The sequence below is a fragment of the Rhyacophila brunnea genome, unplaced genomic scaffold (genome assembly GCF_057557595.1).
Source record: "Rhyacophila brunnea isolate RB1 unplaced genomic scaffold, BYU_Rbru_1.0 scaffold_19, whole genome shotgun sequence".
NCBI lineage: Eukaryota > Metazoa > Arthropoda > Insecta > Trichoptera > Rhyacophilidae > Rhyacophila > Rhyacophila brunnea.
Window position 1 is genome coordinate 9,970,125 of NW_028232848.1, and position 24,776 is coordinate 9,994,900.

At 32.8% G+C, this 24,776-nt stretch overlaps 1 protein-coding gene across 1 annotated transcript; it reads left to right on the forward strand.

The window, feature by feature from the left end:
* Positions 1-290: 290 nt before the first annotated feature.
* On the forward strand, positions 291-13,035 carry Idh3a (isocitrate dehydrogenase [NAD] subunit alpha, mitochondrial). Its single transcript, XM_085945787.1, has 7 exons — positions 291-361; positions 785-952; positions 3,756-3,934; positions 6,408-6,623; positions 7,547-7,682; positions 9,440-9,553; positions 10,120-13,035. The coding sequence occupies exons 1-7, from the start codon at positions 335-337 to the stop codon at positions 10,354-10,356; spliced, it is 1,077 nt and encodes a 358-aa protein (XP_085801913.1). The 5' UTR covers positions 291-334; the 3' UTR covers positions 10,357-13,035.
* Positions 13,036-24,776: the final 11,741 nt, after the last annotated feature.

Sequence of the window (24,776 nt, forward strand, 5' to 3'; positions counted from 1 at the left end):
TAAATACTGACAATAATAATTTAATATTTAATCTGCATTGTATTTTTGTATTATAAAATAAAACATGTACAAAAAAATAAATGACGGAACTACAGATAACATAGGTAGGTACACAGAATGGAGAGGTCAAATAAAAAAATAAAAATCACATTTGTTTTCTTGTTATTATTTAGTAAGAAGAATTCTACAAAAATTTGAATCGGAAACGACCTAATTTGTTATACCCTAATTGATAATAATAGCAACATTTCCAAATTCAATAATATCCGGTCATGCGCTCTTTTAGTTTCGCAATTTGTCGCGATTTCGCAGCATCTCTCTCGCTCGTTTAGACATGGCTGCTAGGTTTATCGCAAAGCTGGTAAGTTATGTCATCCTTATCATAAAATATCATGAGTTACTTTGTCAAGAGAATGCATATAACGCAACGGTTGCACAATGTTTGTATGCAGACTAATCATACCTCTCTCGGACTCACCTCGGCTTTTTTCTCCTTCAAAAAGTCAACTTCAAATACCTTTGAAAATTTTTATTCTATTTTAAGTGTGTTATTTTAAGTTAAGTGTGAATATATAATCATCTTTATTTCTTTGAAATACACTGTTTATCTTAATTCATTGTAAATATAAACACGCCAATCGTTATCTTCTATGAAATCTTAATGAATTATGAAGGTCTTTTAACAAGTACTATGCTACGTATTATTTGTAGCCTTCGCAATTCTCAAATGATTGTAGATCATTCTGTGATAAGGTTTAAATTTTGTTTTGATATTCATTTTTAGCCCCTTTCACGGCCCGTTGCGGCGAGAGCGTACAGCTCTGGATTGACAAAATGCACCCTAATTCCTGGAGATGGAATTGGGCCAGAAATATCAGCTGCTGTGCAGAAGATATTCGCATCTGCCAATGTTCCCATTGAATGGGAATCGGTGGATGTGACTCCAGTCAGGGTAAATATTACTTGAATCTATTACACATTTTAAATTTTCACAACTAAACTCGTTGATTATTTATTTATAGAGTTAAATGTTTTATCCAGTGCTGGAAACGGAACCGGAACCGAACCCCAGAACTCTTTGAACCCTTTAATAATTTTGAACCCATGATTCTGAATCGTGGGATTCCCAAACCAAAACCCCTTAAAATTGAAGGGTTCTTGTCATTCTATTATGCTATTATTTGGTGCTATTTTGGCAAAATGTTTTTTTTTTTTTTCATTACTTAACCATGCCCTTGCTTTTTTGTACATGTTTGATGTTACAATTATTTGAATAATCACAAACACCCAGGCTTTGAGAAAATCACATAAATATATGTCCTTACTGGGATCGAACCCGGAGTTCCTGGATGGAAGGCCAGCGCCTTACGCACTGCGCCACGAGAGCCGCCCGGCGTAGTAATGTTATAAAACTTTTTCACTAGTGTGATTAAATATCTACAAATAGTGTTGTCCAAATGTTCACCTGGTAAGGATATCTTGAAAAAATTGTGTAGACACCAAAGAATTTGAGAAGTTGCCAATACATTATTTCTGTTTAACATTTTACATTATTATTTACTCACATTATTTTGCTATTTTTTGTATTCCTTTGATTACTTACTCGTGTGCAGTGTAGTATTTTGGGCTGCTTATCTACTCATCGTGACAGATTGTCTTTTCATATGCCCTGCAAATTAGCAAATATATGTCATGGCAGCAGTGTGAAGTTCTTTGTAAATGATCCTGCACTCATTTGTAGCTAACTTTACTTTGGACCCGAGGTCCATTTTTGTTTCAATTTCATACATTTGGGCTTCATCTTTATAAAAGAAAGTTTTTCCAACATCTTTGATAGCCACCTACATTTTGAGTTTTTAAAATAAAATAAAATAAAATATTCTTACGATACTTATAGTGTTATACCGTTGGTCCCTATTAAAAAAGTCGGATCTGCAAAATGCTATTTTTCAGTACGAGCAATCAAAGATGTTTCATCAAATATCCTTTGTGACCTATTGCTTGCCATAATGAATAAAAATATGGTTTATAGAAACTTTTCTAAACGTTTATAAAAACATCACTCTGTCCGGTGAACATAGCAGCAACTGTCAGATCCGACGCATCTTGCTCACCCACGCCCAGCCAACAATGTCGGTTGGTAAGAACCGACATTGTTATTCGGACACTCTCGGTAGATCCGTCATTTTTAACTTGAGTATCTCGAAATTTTTCAAACAAACAAAATAAATTGTGATTGTGGTATAAATGTTTAAAGTGTTTAAATAACTTTTATGTAATAATCCGAAAATGACAAAATTTCAGATCCGACTTTCTTAATAGGGACCGACGATACATAGGTTATATACTACTATAGGCCATGAGTCCCAATGACAGTGGTGTATTTAGTAATAGAAGATAAACAATCACACCCAGACTTAAAGAAAATAACATTAATATATTGTGACCTCCGAGATCGAATTCGGGTCCCCGGATGAAAGATCAGTGCATTACGCACTGGAATACAAGGCTAATGTTTTTTTTGAGAACCGGATCTCGAATCAGATTTTTCATTTGATGGAACCGAGAACCCATTCGATTTTTTCACAGAAACCAACTTTAAAAAAATTGTGGGTACTAACAGCTCTGGCATTATTGTAGGTGTGCCTTAACTTACTAATATGAACCTTATCAGTTCATGTTAGTCACTTTTTTTAATTTATAATCATTATTACTACCTACTATGAATTATCAATATTTTGTACACAAACATACTCCTATACCTACTGTAGTAATTTTTGTTTTATAGACTGTGCTTATTTATTCTATAGCAATAATAATTTCCATATTGTTTATTGATGTTTATGATTCAATGCAATTATTTAGTATATAAATTATCAATTAATTCATAACTGGGTAGACATAAATTAAAACAAAATATTATCATTCACAAGGATTTATATCTTGATTACATTTACATTTCCGAGTAATTTTATGACTCAAATCAAGTTAATGCAATATTTTCTAAATACCGAACTTCAACCGGCGGAGGCCGATTTAGTTTTCATGATGTAAAGAGAAGTTACGGCTCGACCTTTACGTGGTGCAACGGTCGATGCAGTAGGGAAGAGTTAAGACCCCGATTCTCTACGTAGTGTTGACGTTCGACGAGCAAAAACTTAGGCAACGTTGACTCGGTGAGGAGTCATTTAGGCAGAAGGGAGACAGAAGTTGTGACACACGCGTTTTTAATTCGACGATTTGTGATACACTCTTATATGTTTGCTTGTCAACAACATTTTGTTTTATAATTCATGGGGTTGCTGCCAAAAGTTGGTATACCGATAATTTAGGTATTTACAGTAAACAACGGGTTATGTGTCTATTTATATAAATAAGTATGCTAGAAAAAAAATCACGGTCATCCGATATAATATAGAACGTACATAAAGTACAAAGAAATTCATTCACATTATGCCTGATTTTAGAGGGCATGTCAAACTTCAAATTGGAATTACTCCATAACATGATTTCGAGACTTACCAACTTTTGACAGTTACCTCACGATAATTATTGTTGAAATTTGTTGTAAGAGCTGTTTCTCTCCTTCTTCAAAGTCTTAAGACTAAAAACTGGGGCATCTGTTTTAACACATGATGTTGGCTCCCTAGCTGTTATTTCTAGCGATCTGAGGCTATGTGAGCTTCCACAAATTATTTCATTGCAGTGACAATTATTATGTAACATAACATTTCTATATTCATTTTATTTCTCAGGGTGCCGATGGAAAGTTTGGCATTCCCCAAGAAGCCATAGACTCAGTAAACAGAAACAAAATTGGCCTCAAAGGACCTTTGATGACACCTGTCGGCAAAGGCCATCGATCCTTGAATCTCGCCCTGAGGAAAGAGTTCAGCTTATATGCCAATGTCAGGCCCTGCAGGAGCATAGAAGGGTGAGTTTTTAAACATCCTATGTTATAATTAGGTATTTGGAAGAAGTAGATTTAATATGGATACGATTTTTATTCTGAAACAAGTTACGTACTAATGTTCACCCGTAATTAGACTAAAAATACCTGTTTTTCAAAGTGTTTTTCTATCCAACCATTCCCTATAAAAAAAGGCTATTGATATATCTTCCACTTTGCGAAGGCCCGTATGTTCTGCTTCGGAGTGAAGATGGTATGAAGATGGAAGAATGGTAACATAAATAGAAATAAACAAATTGTCAAAAAGGAGAGAGACATTGGTTTTTTGTATTGAGTGAAAAAACCTTTTTTTTTTTTATTAATACTGATAGTGACTACGATCATTATCATCTCAAGTCACGTTTTATAACCCACTTTAATTCTCAGAACCAGATATGTTAGAGAAGTGTTACCCAAACTGTAGTAGGTATGTGAAAAATTAGAAAGGGGTACTATGTGGTCAACTCATTTTTTCATAAAAAATATTTTACTTATTACCAAACTGTACTATCAAAGAATTTCATCTATAAATAGAAGGAACCCTATACTTTATTTCTTTTATGACATTTGAAATTATTTAGCAAACACATAAAGCATGGTTAAGTTGGTAATTTCCACAAATATTAATATCGCTCAGTTGGCATTCCGATTTTCTTTTATGTTTATTGTGATTACTTACTCGACTGTAGTTATAAACGGTTTTACACAAATATTAAAGGATTTTTCAACTAAATAATAATGCCAAAGTGTAGTATTATTCACTCATAATGACAGATTGTCTTTTTGTACGGACTGCAAATTGACAAATAAATGTCATAGCAGTAGTGTTAAGTTCTCCGCAAATGAACCTGGTGTGCTAAGTCACTTGTGACTAACTTAATCAGTGGGAGAGAGGTTCTTTTTTTGCTTCAATTTCATTTACATTTAGATCTCTATAATAGAAGAAGGTTTTTTCAAACATCCTTGACTATGATTGTATTTTTTATAGTATTTGTACTATGATATACGATAGTACGTATATCAGTGGCGATGGGTGGAGGTAGGCTGTTATTATCCGTCATACATAGTGCACACTAAACTTTGTCAGTGATACGTAATTGTTTTCATTGAAATAAGACTACAATTTACAGATTGTGTTAGTTGGTTTTTAGAATTCAATGAAACCCTGTGAAACCAAGCCATAATAAATAGATAATAGTCAGAAAATACTCTTCTATCTATAAAATATCTAAAATTTTGCAATTAAATCATTCATAACTTTGGATATTTTACAGATTGAATAATATTTGTTATCTATTATAGTTTGGTTAGGCAGTGCTTAATGAATTTAAAAAAATGAACAAACAATATGCGTAATATGCATTCTTTATCCAACGAAAACAAATGAGTATGAATGAAAAAGTGTGCACAATTTAGTCACATCGCCCAAAGTGTACCAGAAGCATTATGGTTTGGTTTAGGCAGGGTTTAATTGATTTTTTAAAAACTAACCAACACTATCTGTAAATTGTAGTGTTAGTTCAATAAAATCAAATACTTACCAGTGGCGAAGGGTGTAGGTAGGCTGTTAAGATTCGCTATGAATAGTGCACACTAAACTTTGTTAGTCATATGTATTTGTTTTTATTGAACTAAGACTACAATTTACAGATGGTGTTAATTAGTTTTTAAAAATCAATTAAACCCTGCCTAAACGAAACCATAATAGATTTGGTCTAATTTGGGCGATACGACAAAATTGTGCACACTTTTTCATTCATAGTTATTTGTTTTCGTTGGATTAAGAATACATATTACACATATTGTTGGTTCATTTTTTTAATTCATTAAGCCCTGCGTAAACCAAACTATAATAAATAAAAAATATTATTCTATCTATAAAATACTCAATGTTATGTATGACTTAATTGCATAATTTTAGATATTTTATAGATAGACATGTATTTTTTGACTACTATCTATTATGGCTTGGTTTCTCAGGGTTTAATTGAATTTTAAAATCTAACCAACACTATCTGTAAATTGTAGTCTTATTTCAATGAAAACAAATATGTATGTCTGAAAAAGTTCAATGTGCACTATTTATGGCGGATCTTAACAGCCTACCTCCACCCTTCGCCACTGATACTTACGTATGACTATCAAAGTTTAATGTGCACTATTTATGGCGGATCTTAACAGCCGACCTCCACCCTTCGCTACTGAAGTATATATAGTAAGCTAAATGAATCCATCAAAAGATGTAACATTGATTGCTTAGAACAGCAATCATAATTTATTATTTGTCTTAAAAAGTGGGTTACTACATTGCATGTTATAAGTGGGGCGCATACGCATGCAACCAACCTGTTCGGTAATTGTTTTTAGTTGTTGTTATTACATGTAATTATATCTTAACAATGTGTGCAGTTACACACATTTAGTGTCTATATTAATATAATGGTATTTGTTTGTTTAGATACAAGACCCTCTATGATAACGTAGACGTGGTCACGATCCGCGAGAACACAGAAGGAGAGTATTCGGGTATTGAGCACGAGATCGTGGACGGAGTGGTGCAGTCCATCAAGCTCATCACGGAGGATGCCAGTAAGCGTGTCGCTGAGTTCGCATTCGAATACACCAGGGCCGTCGGACGATCCAAGGTCACTGCCGTACACAAGGCCAACATTATGTGAGTCTCTTTCATTACGAATTTCATGGTCGGTGCGTGTAATGACGTGGTTGTAGAATTATTGTATGCCAGAAACCTTCTCGAACATTTATTTATATTCATAATATCACAAAGTGCAGGAATGTTGTTTATAACCTGCAATTAATATTATAATAAAATCATGTTGAGAAAAAAATACGTTCCTCTCTCTCTCTTAAAACTCTCCTTCTTTACTCTCCCTTATCTGTTCCCTCATGTCTGTTCAATCACATACTGTCTGCTAACTCTCTTCCCATATTTTCTCTATTTATGCCCCGTTCCTTAAATTATATTTGCAATGAGTCCCCTCTTCTCTATAAAGCTTAGTATAGACCTAGATATATATATCTGTCCGCAAAAAAGTAAACATACCTAGTATAAAAACTGTATACAAATAAATACCCATGGATAGAAAACATGTGCAAATTTACAAACGAGTGTGGACATGTTTCCGGGAAGAGGTTTACTCTTCCAACTTTAGATGCAGTTTCGATTTAAGCATGCAAATTTTTACAATGTTAACAATCAAAAAATTCATTTAATTTGATAGCAATACATATTTGCATTGAGTTTCAAACAAATGTTTCCAAGAACTTGTATAATTCAGTTTCATACATGCTTGACCTATCGTCTCTCCTCACTTTTCTCACTATGTCTTGTCCCCTCCATTCGCTCATATCTCCTCTATTCTTTGCTCCCTCAGAGCCTCTCTCCCTCTGTCTTCCATCTCTTCTTTATATTATCTCTCTTCCTTTGTCTAGTATCACTATCCTCTCTCATCTTTTTCTCTTTCTCTGCTTGAATTTAAAAAACCATCGTTGATCTGAATTGATTCATAAATATTGTTTTATCAAACTGCATTTTACATAATAATATTAATGCGTTATTTGATTATAAAATTCCAGGAGAATGTCAGACGGTCTCTTTTTGAGATGCTGCCGTGACATGGCTGAGAAATATCCCGATGTAAAGTTTGAAGAGAAGTACCTCGACACCGTATGCCTTAACATGGTCCAGGATCCCAGCAAATACGATGTCCTCGTAAGTATCTTCAAGGCCTATTATTATGTCCCTGAAAATGTCATATCATATCTTCGTAGTAAATAGCACAACAATAATTACGTAATCAGCTGTTTTAAAGTGTTTGTCAATTTTTATGTTTATTTTTCATTTTATTATCATTACGTGAGATAACCTTCCGTCTGGAAATTTTTTGTAGACAGTATAATCAGTCGTTGCAAAAGTAATGTGACATTTTTTTTGTTAATCAACACGCCTATGTCAAGCTTTCATGGTGTCACAAATCAGACAAAAATCATTATCAGCAGAAACATAGTTTAGAGTAAATACTCTTTGAATGTTTAAAGGTTTCATGTTTCAAGAAAATTAAAACACGCTTATTCTAATAGTGCCTGTGCACATGCATAGATTTACTTGCATCAAAAAAAGTGTGTATTTAAACTATTGTGACGATAACTGTTTACACGTACAAGTGCTGTCTGTCTCCGATCTCATTCTTCAAGCGTCAGTGAGACGCGATGTTGTCATCGTATAGTGCTATTTGACAGATTCAGACAATGGTACCATAAAATGATAACATCGCGTCTCGCTCACTCTTAAAGAATGCATTGAAGAGACAGTCAGCACTTTTACATGTAGACATTTATTGTCACTATTGCTGCCAGTAAATCCATTCACGTGTACAGGCGCTACACCAATATATTTCAATCACATTTTAATCGTCACTACGCGTGTGGATTTTTGGAGAAACATAAGTAACAATGAGGCAGCTTATACTACTTCATTGTTAGATTTGTTTTGTCAAAAATAAACACTTGGAACCTTGTAGTATTGGGCTCGCGATTAATCTATCACACGGGGTTATATTACTGTAATTGTAATATAATGAAAACAAAACTTGAAAGATTTTAAAACACAAGCCTATTCATGGATTAATGTCATTTTTCATTTTATATACAAATTCATATTTTGAGTATGTGTTTAAGTTGATAAATTTTTAAAACAAAAAACACATGTCGTATTTCGTATCGTATTTCAAAGTTGCAAATGGCAAAAATATGTAAACAGGCTGGCGTTCCAAATGCTTTGTGTTTGGCTGTAACATGACACGACAAGTGTTTACTCGTATCCATTTTTGTCATGACAATAGTATTGTTGCCAGCAAATCTATGCATGTGTAAAGCCCCTATTAGACAATGTACACATGCAAGCGACTTATATAGGTGGTGAAATGAAAATTGATAACATTTTTGAAGTTATACTTCTTTTGGGGCGTTTGGTAGAGAGTGAAATTGAGAACTGCTCGCGCACACCGTTACGAAAGTATGAAGTTAGCTTCGAATCAGTCAGCTGTACAATGCATACAAACGCATGTTTGATAGTAGAATTATTGTTCCGTTTTTATTATTGTTTATTAATTTATTATTGTCGGCCATTTGCAATTCCTTACGTAAATAAATGATTAAATGTCGGAATGATAGTTACTTTAAAAATAAAAACAATGAGAAATAATTATATAAGTTAAAGTGTATAGAAATAAACCAACAGCGCTCCAATAAGCGACCCCTTTTCTTGAGTGTGTAATTTAACAAGATAATTAAGAGCTAGTCAAAGAATCTAGGTTATCACAAGTTTTGTTTTTGTTTTGTTACGCCAAAGAAGTATAACTTCTAACGTGCGTACATAAGTACACACACTGTTTTTTTTTATAGAGAAATTCAATGGCAACAATATTATTTAAATTCTAAGATTATTAATCATGTATATTTCTTTACTAGGTGATGCCTAATCTTTATGGAGACATCATGTCTGATATGTGCGCTGGTTTAGTCGGTGGTTTAGGACTTACGCCATCTGGTAATATCGGACTGAACGGAGCCCTATTCGAATCTGTAAGTTCAAAGATCAATATTTCATGAATACATATCGACTAACTCATGGAATAACACACTAACTCTAAATTATCAACTTTTCAGGAGAGCAAAAAAACCAATCAAAAAATGTGTAGCGAAATCCGTTTATTTTATGCAAATATTATTTAAATTATAATTTATATCTTAAAAAATAATAACAATAACTTGTGATACCAACTACATGTGGATTATTGTTCCATGTTATTTAAGATAATACAAAAAATGTTATATAATCATAACTCTACTTACGAGTATTATTTTAATATTTTGGCTGTTTTTCGAGAAAAAAATCCAATCCTGGTGTGGAATTTTTTTCTATGCAACAATAACTCAAAAAACATAAAACACACTATTTCGAGTTGGTGTGTTATTCCATGAGGTAGTCGATATTATCTTTTTCTGGCTAATTTACGTATTCTATTGTTTGCACATTTTAAACAAATTCAGAAATAATATCTTCACCCTTTTTCGTATATGTACATGATAATATAAACGCTTCATTTCCTTAGAAGAATATAAATAACTGACAACTAATTTCGTCATAGGTCCACGGAACAGCGCCAGACATCGCCGGCAAGGATCTAGCCAACCCGACAGCCCTTCTCCTGTCCGCCGTCATGATGCTCCGCCACATGAAGCTCAACTCTCACGCCGACAAAATCGAGAAAGCCTGCTTCGCCACCATCAAGGACGGAAAATACCTGACAGGAGACTTGGGCGGCAAGGCCAAGTGCTCCGAGTTCACCAACGAGATCATCAAGAAGATCGACGCGTCGCCATAAGAACCCCACCCCACCCTGCGTCACACGCTGCAAAGCAGTCTGTAGATTGTGTTACTCGAATGCTAGTCGCCAAAAGGTTGTATGTAGATACAATATTTAAACGTTTTACTACTTCATATTTATTGGACAATTTGTGATAAGAATGATAAGAGTCATTGGCACGTAGTCGCGCAGACGTCATGTTGTAACATTTCATATAAATCCCATGTACTTTGTATGTCGTCTTGGACTTCTCGTCTGCTCGATTTTGTGCCTATGACTAGTGCAAACATTAATTTAAAGAGTATGCCACAATCAAAATTGAACAACTAAAATCGTGTGGTTGCTGCCAAAAGTTGGTAAGTCAATAATTTAGGTATTTAGAGTTAACAACGGATTATGTGTCCTATATATTATAAATAATATGTATGCTGGAAAAAAAATTAAGGTCATCCAATATAAATAGAACATGCACATAAAGCAAAATGAAATTAGCATTATGCCTAATTTTAGAGGCCATGTCAAACTTCAAATTGCTATTACTCCATAACATGATTTCTGGACGTATCAACTTTTGGCAGTGACCCCACGATTAATATGCTGGTGTATCGTCTAGTTTTCATTCATGACGTATGATAAAATAATCGTCGCCGTGTGTTAAACAAAAGAAAACATCACATAATCGATAGGTTAATGCATGGATCTTTTATGTCCAGTTTTGTATGAATTTGAAAGATTCAAATGTTTATACATAAATATTTATTTATTATTAATTAATTAAATATTATTAATATGAAGAATTTGAATGAGACAATATTTTCTCAAATACCTTATTTACAAGTAGGTACAATATTTTTACAGTGTTTTGTGTATAATACATAAATTTCGGTAAAAAACTGGACATTCAATATCAGTGTGCTAATCGGTAAATATAATATATTTAACGTATTTTAGTTGCGGTGTACTTTTAAACTGTTATGGCATTAAAATTTAATGACATGCAATCTGTACAATTATTGTTATTATATTCGACTAACATTATAGGTACGAGTAAATTAAATTTTATATTGCTTTGAAATGTAATTGTTTACAATTTAATTTTGCATTACTTTTTTATGTATTACATTGATTTGTAATAAAAATTAAGTCGAGAGAAGTCAACAATAAATTGTTTTAAATTTTAAGCGTTTCCGTAAGACAGTCTGCAGACGGATAAAAACATCAGTACAAACATGATTGACATTAGTGACCTTCGCCGAGTATGGTACACGTTTCTTTTAACTGTTGATATATATATAATATATGTTATCTTATTAGCATTTTCAGTATTCTCTTATAAAATGTACTATTAAAAATGATCAGTTTTACTGGACAAAACTCGTTAACTTTGTGCATGTAATAAAATGAATAATTTCATCTTTGAACAGTCGAAATTATTGTTTAAAAACACGGTCAGAACCGCGTTGCCAAAGTTATTTTAACGCTAGGTTAAGTTTTGTATACACGAACATGCCTTTTTATCAATCATTATGCACAAGACAATATTTTAATTAGTTAAAACACTTTACGTCAAGTTCCGCTCACCGGCTTCTTATATCGAAGGTTTATCTTTCTTTTCCGCCTTCAAAATGGTTAACTACTCGATTAATTAGGCTTAGACAAATGGCCAAAACATCAAAGTACATTAATATTTCGAGAGATATAATTAGAATGTATCTCCACTAGTGAAAATATACATAGCAAATTTATTTATTATTTATTATTTATTACGACGATGAAGAAAAACGATTACAAGTATACAACAACCATTTTTGTGAATATAATTAAATTATTTGGATGACTTTAAACAAGTTTAAAAAATTATCTATGAGATTATTATAAATGAGCGATAATAAATATAGATTCTTAATAATATGATTATCAATTTCATAGATTTTAATGGCATTGTATATTATAAAAACAATATTTAATATAAAATCAACCGAATCCTACCTACATAGTAGTTACCCCCTACAGGGGAATGGAACAACTGGGCGCCAGGATAATTGGGCGCCGTCGCACTGTCGAATGAAATAAATAAGACGTTCGTTCCGATTTTATACAGAAAGTAGACGAGGAATTTTGTTTTTAACATATGCCTTTTACTGAGGCTTCATATAATAAAAGAGCTGTCTTCTTGTTGAAACTTAAACATATGCACAATTAAACCATTATTTACGTGTGCATATTTAAATTCTCACCAAGTATTGAATAATAATATAATTGAAATATAAATAACCTATAATTTTTTTATAAAGTATTATAAAGTTTTCGAATTTCATTGGATTGCGTGGCGCCCTGTTGTGCCGGTGCCAATTCGTCCTAGACCCCCTTACAGAGATATGTGATTTAGTAATAATATTGCGAAGCATTTTTGTTGTTAATAATAATTGGCGCTTAATGTTACCATTTTGTTTTATATAATTTTTTTGTTATTTATCTGTCATCATTATTACTCGATGACAATAAACTGATATTGACAATGTATGTTATATTAATAAAAATTAATTGGTAATGAATCCAAATGGATTCTGTACCCACTATGGAAACGAAATGTTTTTTTTTGTTTGTAACTAACGCATTGATGAGTATTTTGTGTTCAAAATGCATAATAACATGTATAGGAATCTGTTGAATCAATAAACTGTTGATTTATAATAACTTATGTTTCATTTCTAACACCTAATTTTGTATTGTTTTGAACAGTAACGCTCCTTTCACATTATACGGTTTTGACCATACGGCGACACTCTTTTAGTGGCGTGAAAAAAAGCATGGCCGTTTTTACATTACACAGTGACGGTTGAAAACCTAAATGGCACCATATAGCAGCTGTCCATTGCCACTGTATTTACGGCGTCAGGACGGCCACTCTCACATTAGACAGTTTTAAATCGTACGGCACAGCACAACACTAAACCACAAACTTAACTTGTGACGGAAAAAAACCGTATAGTGTGAAAAGAGCGCGAACTTGTTGCCAATTCAGATTTTTACATTGGTGGTTTCGACATAATTTTACATTGTCATCGGCGTATTCCAGGTCTGTAGAAGGTAAACTATTGGAACACTCTCACAAAATGCTATTTCGAGGACCACCAACTGGCACTGTAGGTAATAATATGTATTATAATACTTTTTTTTATGATTTTACTGAGGCTTTGACTGCGACTCGCTGTCATATCGCCTCTTCTCATGTAGAAGAGGATCCGCCAATCAGGCCCTCACTCCAATTCTGTTAAAGAACTTTACAATTCTGCCAAGCTCTTCCGTCCTACCCACCGCCAATTTTCTTTTCCGCCTTTCAATTCAACATTCTCAAAGATATCCGCAATTCACAGCTGTACTCTGTCGTTCATATTTACGGCTGCTATATGTATAATGTCCTCCAAAACATCACATTCATCGCAGAGCTGCGAATCGCTTCTTCCCATGAGGACATCAAATCTTTTACCCATTGTGTGTCCTGTTCTTAGCCTCAGTATCAGCTTAAGCTCATTTTTCTTCAAAGAAGACAAACCAGGGCACAGAATGTGGGGATGGTAGAATGGACATACTCCATTTCCCCTTTTCTAGGGATGCCCTGCAGTGAAAATCTATCGACATGCTCTGGCATATTTTTTTTATGCCCTGGTGTCCAGGTATTCTGGTATCCACTGATATGGCAAGCTTCCTTTGCCAGATCATCCGCCCTTTCATTGCCCTCAATGCCGATGTACGATGAGATCCATCGGAGGCATAGGCATATTTTTTTTGGCCTCGATCTGGTCAAGGATGTGGTATGCTATACTTTTACAGTTATGTGAGCGAGTAGCTGTGCCAAGGTGTTTTAAAGCGCTTTTGGAGTCTGTTAATATGGTAACGGGTTGCGCAGAGAAACCATCGATTAAAGTATACAGTCGAACTAGGTCATTATGAGGATGATGGGACCGACTGAATTTGCTCGTTATAAGCGTTACTCGTTATATCTGAAAATAGGTATTTTTAAATGAACGGTCCTTAACACAAAAAGTCGAAAATAAAAAATCTGCAAACCATCGTAAAAATCCCCGAAACAAGCATGGCATTCATAAACTACAAAAGAAGGTGTTTATTGTAATGAACGCTGTGGTAGGTACCTACTGACTTCACAAACCTTGGATTTTTTACTTATGTCAACCATATGCGTGGATAATTTTTCAATAATGTCACCGAAAACACCAATTAGGTAGGTACTTAGTCACTTAACTAGTGTCATAAACGTAATGTGATCCCGGCGGCATCCTGTCTGGTCGGATTTTATTGCTTAGGGTCAAAATGTTTTTAAACGATTGACACATTAACAGTTTTAATAAATTTTTGACGATAGTTTAGCTCGGTGTATCCGATAAGTTGCTCGTTGTAGCAGTGTATGGAGAAAATCATAAACTAAAATGTCAACGAATGTTTCCTCATTACATCCGAGATCTTGCTATATCCGTGATCGTAATAACCGAGTTCGACTCTATTTATAATACTTATTATTGTCATTAGCATGAAAAAATTATGGTTAGATAAAATCTGTTTGTATAACATAAGAAAGGGACAGCTGATAAAATTTTCAAGTTACAATAATTATTGAATGTTCTATGGTGGTAAATAAATTTTAGAAAATAGTCGTGGATTACTAACCACTAAGTAAACACTGATTCTGAATAATCGATATTGATAAAACGAATTTCAGAAAACCATACTACATAAATAAAAATAATGATGTAGTTATTAGGGACCAGAGTCAGACAGGGTTGCTTTTCAACTTCATACCACAGAAGTCAATATCACCTGACTGAAGCATTACTATCACCCCCACATGAAGTTGTGCAACCTGGAGTACACCGATGACAATTCTTCAAGATGCCGCATGGTGTCCAAATGTTCTACTTAAAAAGCAGACATGGAAAAAGTATTGGGCTCTGGGGAATGCCAATTGAAACTGTTTAGTAAGAATTAAATCATTTTAGTGCAAACACTAAGAAAAATACCATATGTGTTTAGTAGCGTGGTAGGCCTGCTTTAGTGTGATACTAATCTTCCCTATTTCGAAAGCTTAAAGTCAAACAATATTACATGTCTACGTAAACCTGTTTTTCGCTGTATTTAATGTTTCCGCTTCCACTTGTAAGCATAAACTTAATAATGCAGTCTTTCAATCTTGTTCGAATCTAGTCCACTGGCTGGTGTCGTCATATGAACCATAGAGTGAATAATCTCTGATTGTTCTGTTGTAAAAAAAGCATCTATTGAACCATGGACTACAACCAAAGATTTTGAGGAAACCTTCTTTTATCGATATGAAGCCAAAATATATGAAAGTGTTCACCGTGAGCCGGTGGCGAGGGGTGGACATAGGCTGTTAAGATTCGTTATAAATAGTGCACACTAAACTTTGTCAGTTATATTTATTTGTTTTCATTGAATTAAGAATACAATGTGCAATGGTGCTGGTTAAGCGTCAATTACATTGAGCTTTTTTACGAGCTGATTATTGGCAAATTTATAATCTGCCTGTAAATTCGCCCAGTATAATCATCGAACAAGCTAATAAGCAGGTTGTAAACACTCCACCGAGAAAAGTTGAAAGCCGGTTAACTTTATAAGCTACACGCCGGCTTGTGGGCGTATCGCGTCTGTGCAGTAGAGCGTGGTGGTGGAAAAACGAACTACTCATTTTGAAATTTACCTTTTTGACGTTTAATGGAAACATTATTATGGAGCGTAGCGACCTCCCGGCAAAAAAACGAACTACGTTCCGTCAAAATCGCTCGCTGGCTTGTGGCTTATCAGCGAATGGAAAATTTTGTGTGTAATCATGAAATCGCAGTAGCTGAACCGCCCGCTTTTAAATTTGCCAATAATCAGCTCATAAAAAAGCTCAATGTAATTGACGCTTATGTGTTTAATTAGTTAGTTTAATTCAATTAAACCCTGCCTAACCAAACCATAATGGTTCAGGTGATCCGACAAAATAGAGCACACTTTTTCAGTCATCCTAATGTTATTCATTCAATTAAAAATACATATTACAGCTGATGGTATTGGTTAATTTTTTTTAAATCATTAAGCCCTACCCAAACCATAACCGATAAAAAATATTCTGCTATTTAAAATTATGTATGGTAGGTATAATGGCATAATTTAAGATATTTTATAAACAAATATTTTTTGACTATTATCTACTATGGCTTGGATTAGGCAGGGTTTAATTGAATTTTAAAACTAATCTCCACGTTGTAGTCACAAATACATTTGACTGACAAAGTTTAGTGTGCACTATTTATGTCAGATCTTAACAGCCTGCCTTCACCCTTCGCCACTGCCGTGTGCTGTTCTACCGGAAACAGATGGCCATATAGCATTGAGATTGCGTTCTAACCTACTTTTGAATCATTCAGAATTTTATATAAATATGACTGTATATTTATAATTTACTTACCAATTTTCTTCTGTCTCGTCATTGTATTTCATATTTTTAAGTCTTTTATTTAGACACGAATTTGATCTCAATGCTATATGGACATCAGTTTCCAATACAATATCGTACCATGAATTGTAATACAGCTAAGGGTGAAGATGCACGGCATTGCAGTCGACGCAGGTCTTATTTGATTCCAATTGCATCCGATAATAATCATAAATTGGATTTGTTTAATCAAATAAGACCTGCGTCGATGCACGTCGACTGCAATGCAATGTGTCTGCAGCCTAACTGCATACGTACAATTTTTCGGACACAATATACAATAGAAAAAATGTTAAATGAAATTGTGCTGTATGGTACCTAGTTTGACTACCTCTAATCGCGAACCTAATACTACAAGGTTCTAAGTGTTCGTCCTTGAGAAAACAAACCCAACAATGAAGTACTATTCTAAGCTGCTTCATTGTTGCTTTTGTTTCGCCAAGGGACAAACATTTAGAACCTTGTAGTTCTCTACTCGCGTAATGTTAAAAATTAAAATAAAAAAAATGAAAGACATTGTGATTTCAATATATTTTTATTTAATAGTGCAATGAGGAATCCTTAATTTAATCTCTACCAGGCTTTGTACAATACCATTTCTGCCTGGCTAGATTTAGTGAAAATTCACCTACGATCAATAAATGTAACTTGTACATTTCCATATATTAATCTAAACAATATTTTATATAATAGTAACACAAAATCGTAATTTGAATACACACCACCTAAAAGATTTGTTCAATATTTTCATAAGAATGTTGGCAGGCTTTTTGAAAAGAATTAATAAATTATCATCATATAATATGTATGCCAAACTGTCTCTAATAGTGAGTTTACACATGTTCAGATAATTTGCGCAATCAGGCTGTGATACTTGAGTAAAACACAAATACATCTAAACGAAAATCTACAGTTTGCACAAGCACAAAGTCTGGTTTACGTAAAATCTGTTCTCTTAGTTCTTCTTAGTGACACTTGTTTGCTGTTATAATGTGGACCAATCTTAGTCAATTACCAATGATAGTTTTGAAAAAAATTCATTACTACAAACAGAGAAACAGTTCTTGATTCTCTTCTGATTTCTGATTCATTTCAGTGTCTTTGGTAAGAAAAATGAAAAGAGTACTGCAAACGAAACAAGATTCCAGTAGAAAAATTAACCAATGCTCCCAGAATACTGTTGTCAAACTGTTAAAACCATATAATGTGACAATTTTGTAAAGATGTTTATTTTTATAATTTTTGTTCCGTTTATATTAAAATGTCAGCCGGAGTTGATCCACTACTGGATGACTCCTTCTACGCTTCCCAGTCCCTAGTTCTTCATTGCCTTGTTCATCCAACGAACTTTATGAGTTTGTCTATTGAGCGGTTTTAGGCCGTCCTTGTGGTCTATCATGCGACATGTCCAGCCCATTGCAAATTCATCTGCTTAATGACTTCTATCACATTGCGTACTCTTGTCTGCTTCCTTATACATTGGCTTCTTATGTGGTCTTTCTGCGTCGTGCCTAACATGCACCCTTCCATGCCACGTTGCATTACTTGCAATTTTTTAATTTCTCTTACATTAAGAGTCCATGTTTCATACGCATACGTGATCGCTGGCAGCACACATTGATTGAACACTTTACACTTAAGACACAATGAGAGGTCACTTTTGAAGATACTATTCAGTCATTTTATAACCATATTTTAATTTTGTACTTAAAACCTCTGATTTAACGTCTCATTTTAATAAGACTGTATATTGAAGGTGTTTAGGTAACGGAGTAATTACATCGGAGGTATTACAAACATTTGTTGATAATAGAAACCTTTTATTACCTACCTGTTATTGAAATGGTTTATGTTTGATCTCATGGAACAGTTTTTTGTAAATTTTATCACATTATAAGTTGTAACAACTTAACAATATAAATATAAAACAAAATGACACATTTGCAAGAGCTAACAATATGTAATAGCAATCCATAAGAGAGTTCGAAAAACGATTGAAAAATAGTTCCAACCAAACTAAGTGTGTGAATAACTGTATGATTTGCGCAAATTATCGTGAGTATATAAGCCGCCATAACTGTTTTTATTTTGCTTTATTTACGAATACCACAATACATAATAATATAGCCTCTTTCCTCAATCCGTAGTATTTATAAAACAGTACCTGTTGGGGTTTATTCATTTAATTTGTATTTACCACTTCCATACTTTCACAAATAAAATTACCTGTCAATACAATTTTGACAGGTTTAAGTATACAATATGTTGTAATAGTCTATCATTGAAAAGATGATAATCACCGTGTCCGGAAACTTGTATGTATGCAGTTCTCCGTATCACACTTCAGCGTGAAATGTTGTATCGAAAATATATGGCCGTATATTAAAGACCGTCCAACCTCTTTGGGTCGTGTAGTACTGATATAAAATTCATGTCTAAATAAAACATGGTTCTTGTCAGTTTATATATCGTCACTGTTCTGGCAGAAGACACTAATTCGAAAAAATGACATATTGAGTTAGTTATACCAAAATGTTCCTTATTTCAAACTTTACCGTCTGGAAACCATCTTAATAAATAAACAGTCTTTATTTTAAAGTCATCCTTTTTACGATTACTTAATAAACTCACATAATAGACCATTTCAAACATTTTAACAACTTCAAAGTCAAATTATTCAAAACTAGTATTCTCCAGTTAGTGTGTTCTGCCAGAACAGAGACGATATTACAGTAAGCCAGCAGCAAACAAATTTTGAAAATAGCCGATATACTGGATTATTTTTTAGGTTACGTCAGGTTAGGTTTTCATTCTTGAATTCATGAATTTTGCCAAAATCAAGTATGAAAATTGAATTAATGTTCATATTGAATGTAATAAAATTTGGAGACCGTATACTATACATGTAACCGATAATCACATCATCTCTTCAAATTAAATAAAAAAAATGAACCATCAAATAGATATAACTAGAGCCCTTTTTATCAATACAATATTGGAACGACAATGATTGAACACTATCGTAATTCCACCAACTTTACTCGTATAGCATTGGTGAGCCTATTCTAGTACGATATCGATTGTTGATAGGCAAAAATGGGTTTTTTTTAAAAAATCAGCACATCGAAACAATGTCTCTTATATATTCTGTTCATATCTCAAACAACATTCGACATGGCCCACATTGTTTTCCCTCTATCGAATAGTTATCAATAGTCTACCATGCAACATTGCCATTGTAATATAAATTGGGCGTCAGCGACGAAGGGTGGAGATAGGCTGTTAAGATACGCCATAAATAGTGCACATTAAACATTGTTTGGCAGACGTATTTGTTTTTATTGAACTCTTGCAATTTACAAATGGTATTGGTCAGTTTTTTTAAATCAATTAAACCCTGCCTAACCAAACCATAATAGTTTTGATATATTTTGGGCGATATGACAAAATTGTGTACACTTTTTCATTCATACTTATTTGTTTTCGTTGGATTAATATTATATAATATATTACACAATATATTGTTGGTTAATTTTTTAAATTCATCAAGCCCTGCCTAAACCAAACTATAATAGATAAAAATATTATTCTATCTATAAAATATTTATGATTTAATTGCATAATTTTAGATATTTTATAGATAGACGAGTATTTTTTTACTATTATCTATTATGGCTTCGTTTTCGCAGTGTTTAATTGAATTTTAAAAAATAATCAGCACCATCGGTAAATTCTAGTCTTATTTCAATGAAAACGAATATGTTTGACTGACAAAGTTTAATGTGCACTATTTATGGCAGATCTTAACAGCCTACCTCCACCCTTCGCCACTGCTGGGCGTACACTTTACTAGTATGTGCATGCATGTCCTAAATTCCGCTTTAACATACAACTTGACTGCTAGAATAGGCCCCCAGGTGTCTAATTATCACTCCACTGATAATACCACCATTAATATAATTATAACGAACTTATCCGTTTTATTTATGTCACAATACATCACACAGTCTATGCCACTAATCAAATCAAACCTTCAAAATTGAATCCTATAAATCAGATAATCAACGGAGCTGGCAACATAATCAAGGTTTTGAAACAAATCTTTTGTTACTTCTACAATTTTTGGAATTGTGGAATTAACAAAAATTTTGTTCCAGATCCATTGTAATTTAAGTTTTACCAAGTCAACACTTAGTAATTTATTTAAAACGTATGCACATATAATTTAATAAATCTTTCACACGATTCAGTTGCTTACTACTTCAGTGTTTTTCTCTTGGAAGTATGTTATGGAAAATATGACGTATTTTATGGTGTTCATAATATTCAATTGAGATAAGTAATGATACAATGGTGAATTAAAAATGTATGTTGGCACTTCATCGTGTACCGGTGACAGAAATATCTTCACACCGAGCACACAGTCCTCCATTGTGGATATTTTGGTAACGGTGTTCAACTTTACAAAAACTATAGACTGAATAATGAAAAAGATATCTAGAAAATATATCTTTATAAACGAAAATACCAACAGTATAATATATATTTACAAAACAGGCTTATTCAATAATTATGTATAATTTTTTAATTCTTAATAATACTTTGGAATTTTATAACTGATATGAGAGGAAATGAAGGGAATAACTTACTGAAATATGGATGCATGACATGAACAAACTTTCGTTTAGTATAAATTCAATGGTTATGTAAGTATTTTTACTTTCAACGTAGGGCTGATCAGATTTTTTTCGTTAAGGTCAACACGAGAATCCAAGCCATATCAACTTTAATCTAAGCCCAAAAAGTCAATAGTTTACCACAATTCTTCGCCACACTTAATTAAAAAATATAATATATCGCCATAGGTTAGTGCACAGTTGTTGTATGTCTAGTTCTCGTATGTTTGATAAAACCAAAGTTGAGTTTTTGTCACGATAGTTTAAAATGTACACTATTGGTGTAAGTAAATCCATGCACTTGTACAGGTGCTATAAAGTTAAGTTATAGTTAGGACTAGCATTTTGTGTAGGTACTTAATTTTGGTACTAACTGGACATACAATATCTGTGCAATAACCTGTAGATTTTATATGATAAAAAAATGTGATAATTTAGGACATATCAAAATTATCTTATATTAAATAATCAACCACATATTATGTAATATTTTTATAAAAACTGCATTAAAAATGTATTTATTAACTATAATGTATTAACAATTGGTTTCTAATATTCATGTCACAAAAATGGAGAACCATTTAATTAGGTGTATGATATTTTTTTTTTATCGTGTACCAGAAAAGTGTATGGAACCCTACAAAAGAATATCCAAAGGAAATCAACGCACTTATTTCAAATATTAAATTAACTATTATGGGTTCGACTTACTGTATCTGGTGACAGATTGTCGTGTGTTTAAAAGGTAAATTAGACCTTTTTTTTATTATTCTTACTTAATTCGTTTGAAGGGAACTGGAATTTCCGAATTAATAAATATGGTAGAACCTCGATTGTCTGGACAATTTGGGGATGAAGGTATTCTGGGTAATGAATGATAAATCCAGATAGCCAAAATATCTAAATAAAAATATAAATCTAGAAACAGACTTCAACACGAGAAAGATAATAGAAAAACCTTAGAAAGCATCTTGGACCGGATGGGTTTCACTTTCAATATGCAACTTTCGCTTGCCGTGTATGTATACTTCTCGCAGATCATGTATTTAACGATTTAAATTCCATCAGTATTTATTCACAGAAGAACATTTAGATAAGTCGTTTGACTGGTTCTATGCCTTCAGTGAGTTTTCTCACTCTATGAGGTCTCAATAAAAATGGTACATCCATAAAACTTGTGTATATTTAGTATTGAATAAAAAATATATGTATCTAAAGAAAGCTTCCGAAATAAACATTCATGACACAGGTCATAATGATATTATGACAATCGAATATCCGAATAATCAAGGATGGGATAATCAACTGTAATAAATTAATATTCCGAAACATGGTCAAAACACATGAATAAGCCGACTATTCTTTCTCCGGAAGGATTACACGGATTGAAATGAATTTCCCGAAGTAGCTATGGACATGTGTGTTATTATTTCTATGGTAGGTATGAAAACAACAATAATTATCACAGGGTTTGTTTTGTCAACCCTTAAATGTATGGTGTTGTATTTTTGCATCTAACCATAATATTGATATTCATTACATATTTTTAACTGAATGAAATTTTATTTAAAAACTAACAGTTGTCTACAGTGGACAAAGTAAGCTTACAAAATAAACGCCACTGTTAATTTAAAATAACATAAAACATTATATTCGATTGAATACTAATTAAATATTATAAATTAACGGTGGCACCTGTGAATAAAAACTATAACTATTTTGTAAGCACACTATCTACTGCAGAAAACTGCAATTTTTAAATAAAATTTTATTCACAAAAAACCAATGTACAGTTTGTTGCCGAACGGCAACACCATCCATTTATGGGTTAGAATAAATAGGAATGATACTAACTAAGTTACTACAAGATAATCGAAGGTCTTTATTATACATAATTTGAAACATAATAATTCATCAGGAATAGTTTAAAATTAAATCTTAACAATAAAAAAGAAAGGTTTTTTTTACTTGATATCGTTGGTCATAAATCTTACACTTTGTATTATATAAAACAGAACAGATTGGATAATACATATTATCGTCAGCATATAATTTAATATAAATGAGGTCCAGTTTTGTCTGCTTCAATATGACATTCTCAATAATTTTATTGAAGTGGTCGAAACTGGTCCTGATTATTATTGAAATAAGTACATTGTATTTTATTTTAATTCATACAATGTATTTTCATGAAGAATTGATAGCTAACGTCATAATAGTGAGTAGACGAGTGTTGAACCAATGATATCTTGCAATTAAAACCATTTGATAACAGAATATTTAGTACATTACTTCTTTTTTTTTATGCGTGATGCTTAGCAGATCCAAAATCAATTCAATTTATAGAATCTATCAAGAATTTTAAAAATGGTGATAATGTTTATGTGTAAACCAGAGATGTTCAAAAAAACTTTCCTTTATAAATAAACACGGAGCCTAATGGTATGAAAGTGATGACAAAAAAAAACAATTAGGAAGAACTGGGAATACTACACTAACTTTCATAAAAACTCTCAGGATTACCTTGCTTGTTGTTTCTTTCTTCCATAAAAAAATGGGAACTATAAGGCTCTATGTGTAAGATGAATCAACATTTTGGTGTAACCATATTCCATACAATAACGATAACATTTCCTTCAATTGATTTTCACAAACTAGGAAATTTGTTTCTTTATAATTTTTCAGTCACAAAATAAAAATTCGTAATGTACTTAATATTTTTCAATAAATAAAGCATGTAACAAACATAATAAAAACAGATTTTTTTTTAAATTTAGACCTCCGTGGAACACTATTGTAATCATAAAATAGGTATATTTTCAAAGTTTCATAAACATTCAATGAATTATAACAATACACAAGACAATCTGATATGGAAAATATTATCGTACACTTCCTTCGTCAGCTAAGCAGTCACGAAACCTTACCAAATTTGGCGTAAAGAAACTAAATTTGACAGTACACGTATCTAAATAGAGCGGTGTCATTCCGTGGGTGATAGAATTGACGTCTATTTACTATGGCGTGGAGAAATTTACAGTATAATAAAACTGATTTTTATAAGACCACGTTCTATAGACAATATTATGTATCCTGTACAATACAATATGTGACTGGACAATATCCATATGAACATGGCCTGAATAGACAATAATATATTATTGTATCCATATGAACATGGTCCTAAGTCTGAAAGGACAATATGTATCCATATGAACACAGTATGATTGGACAATATCCATTTGAAT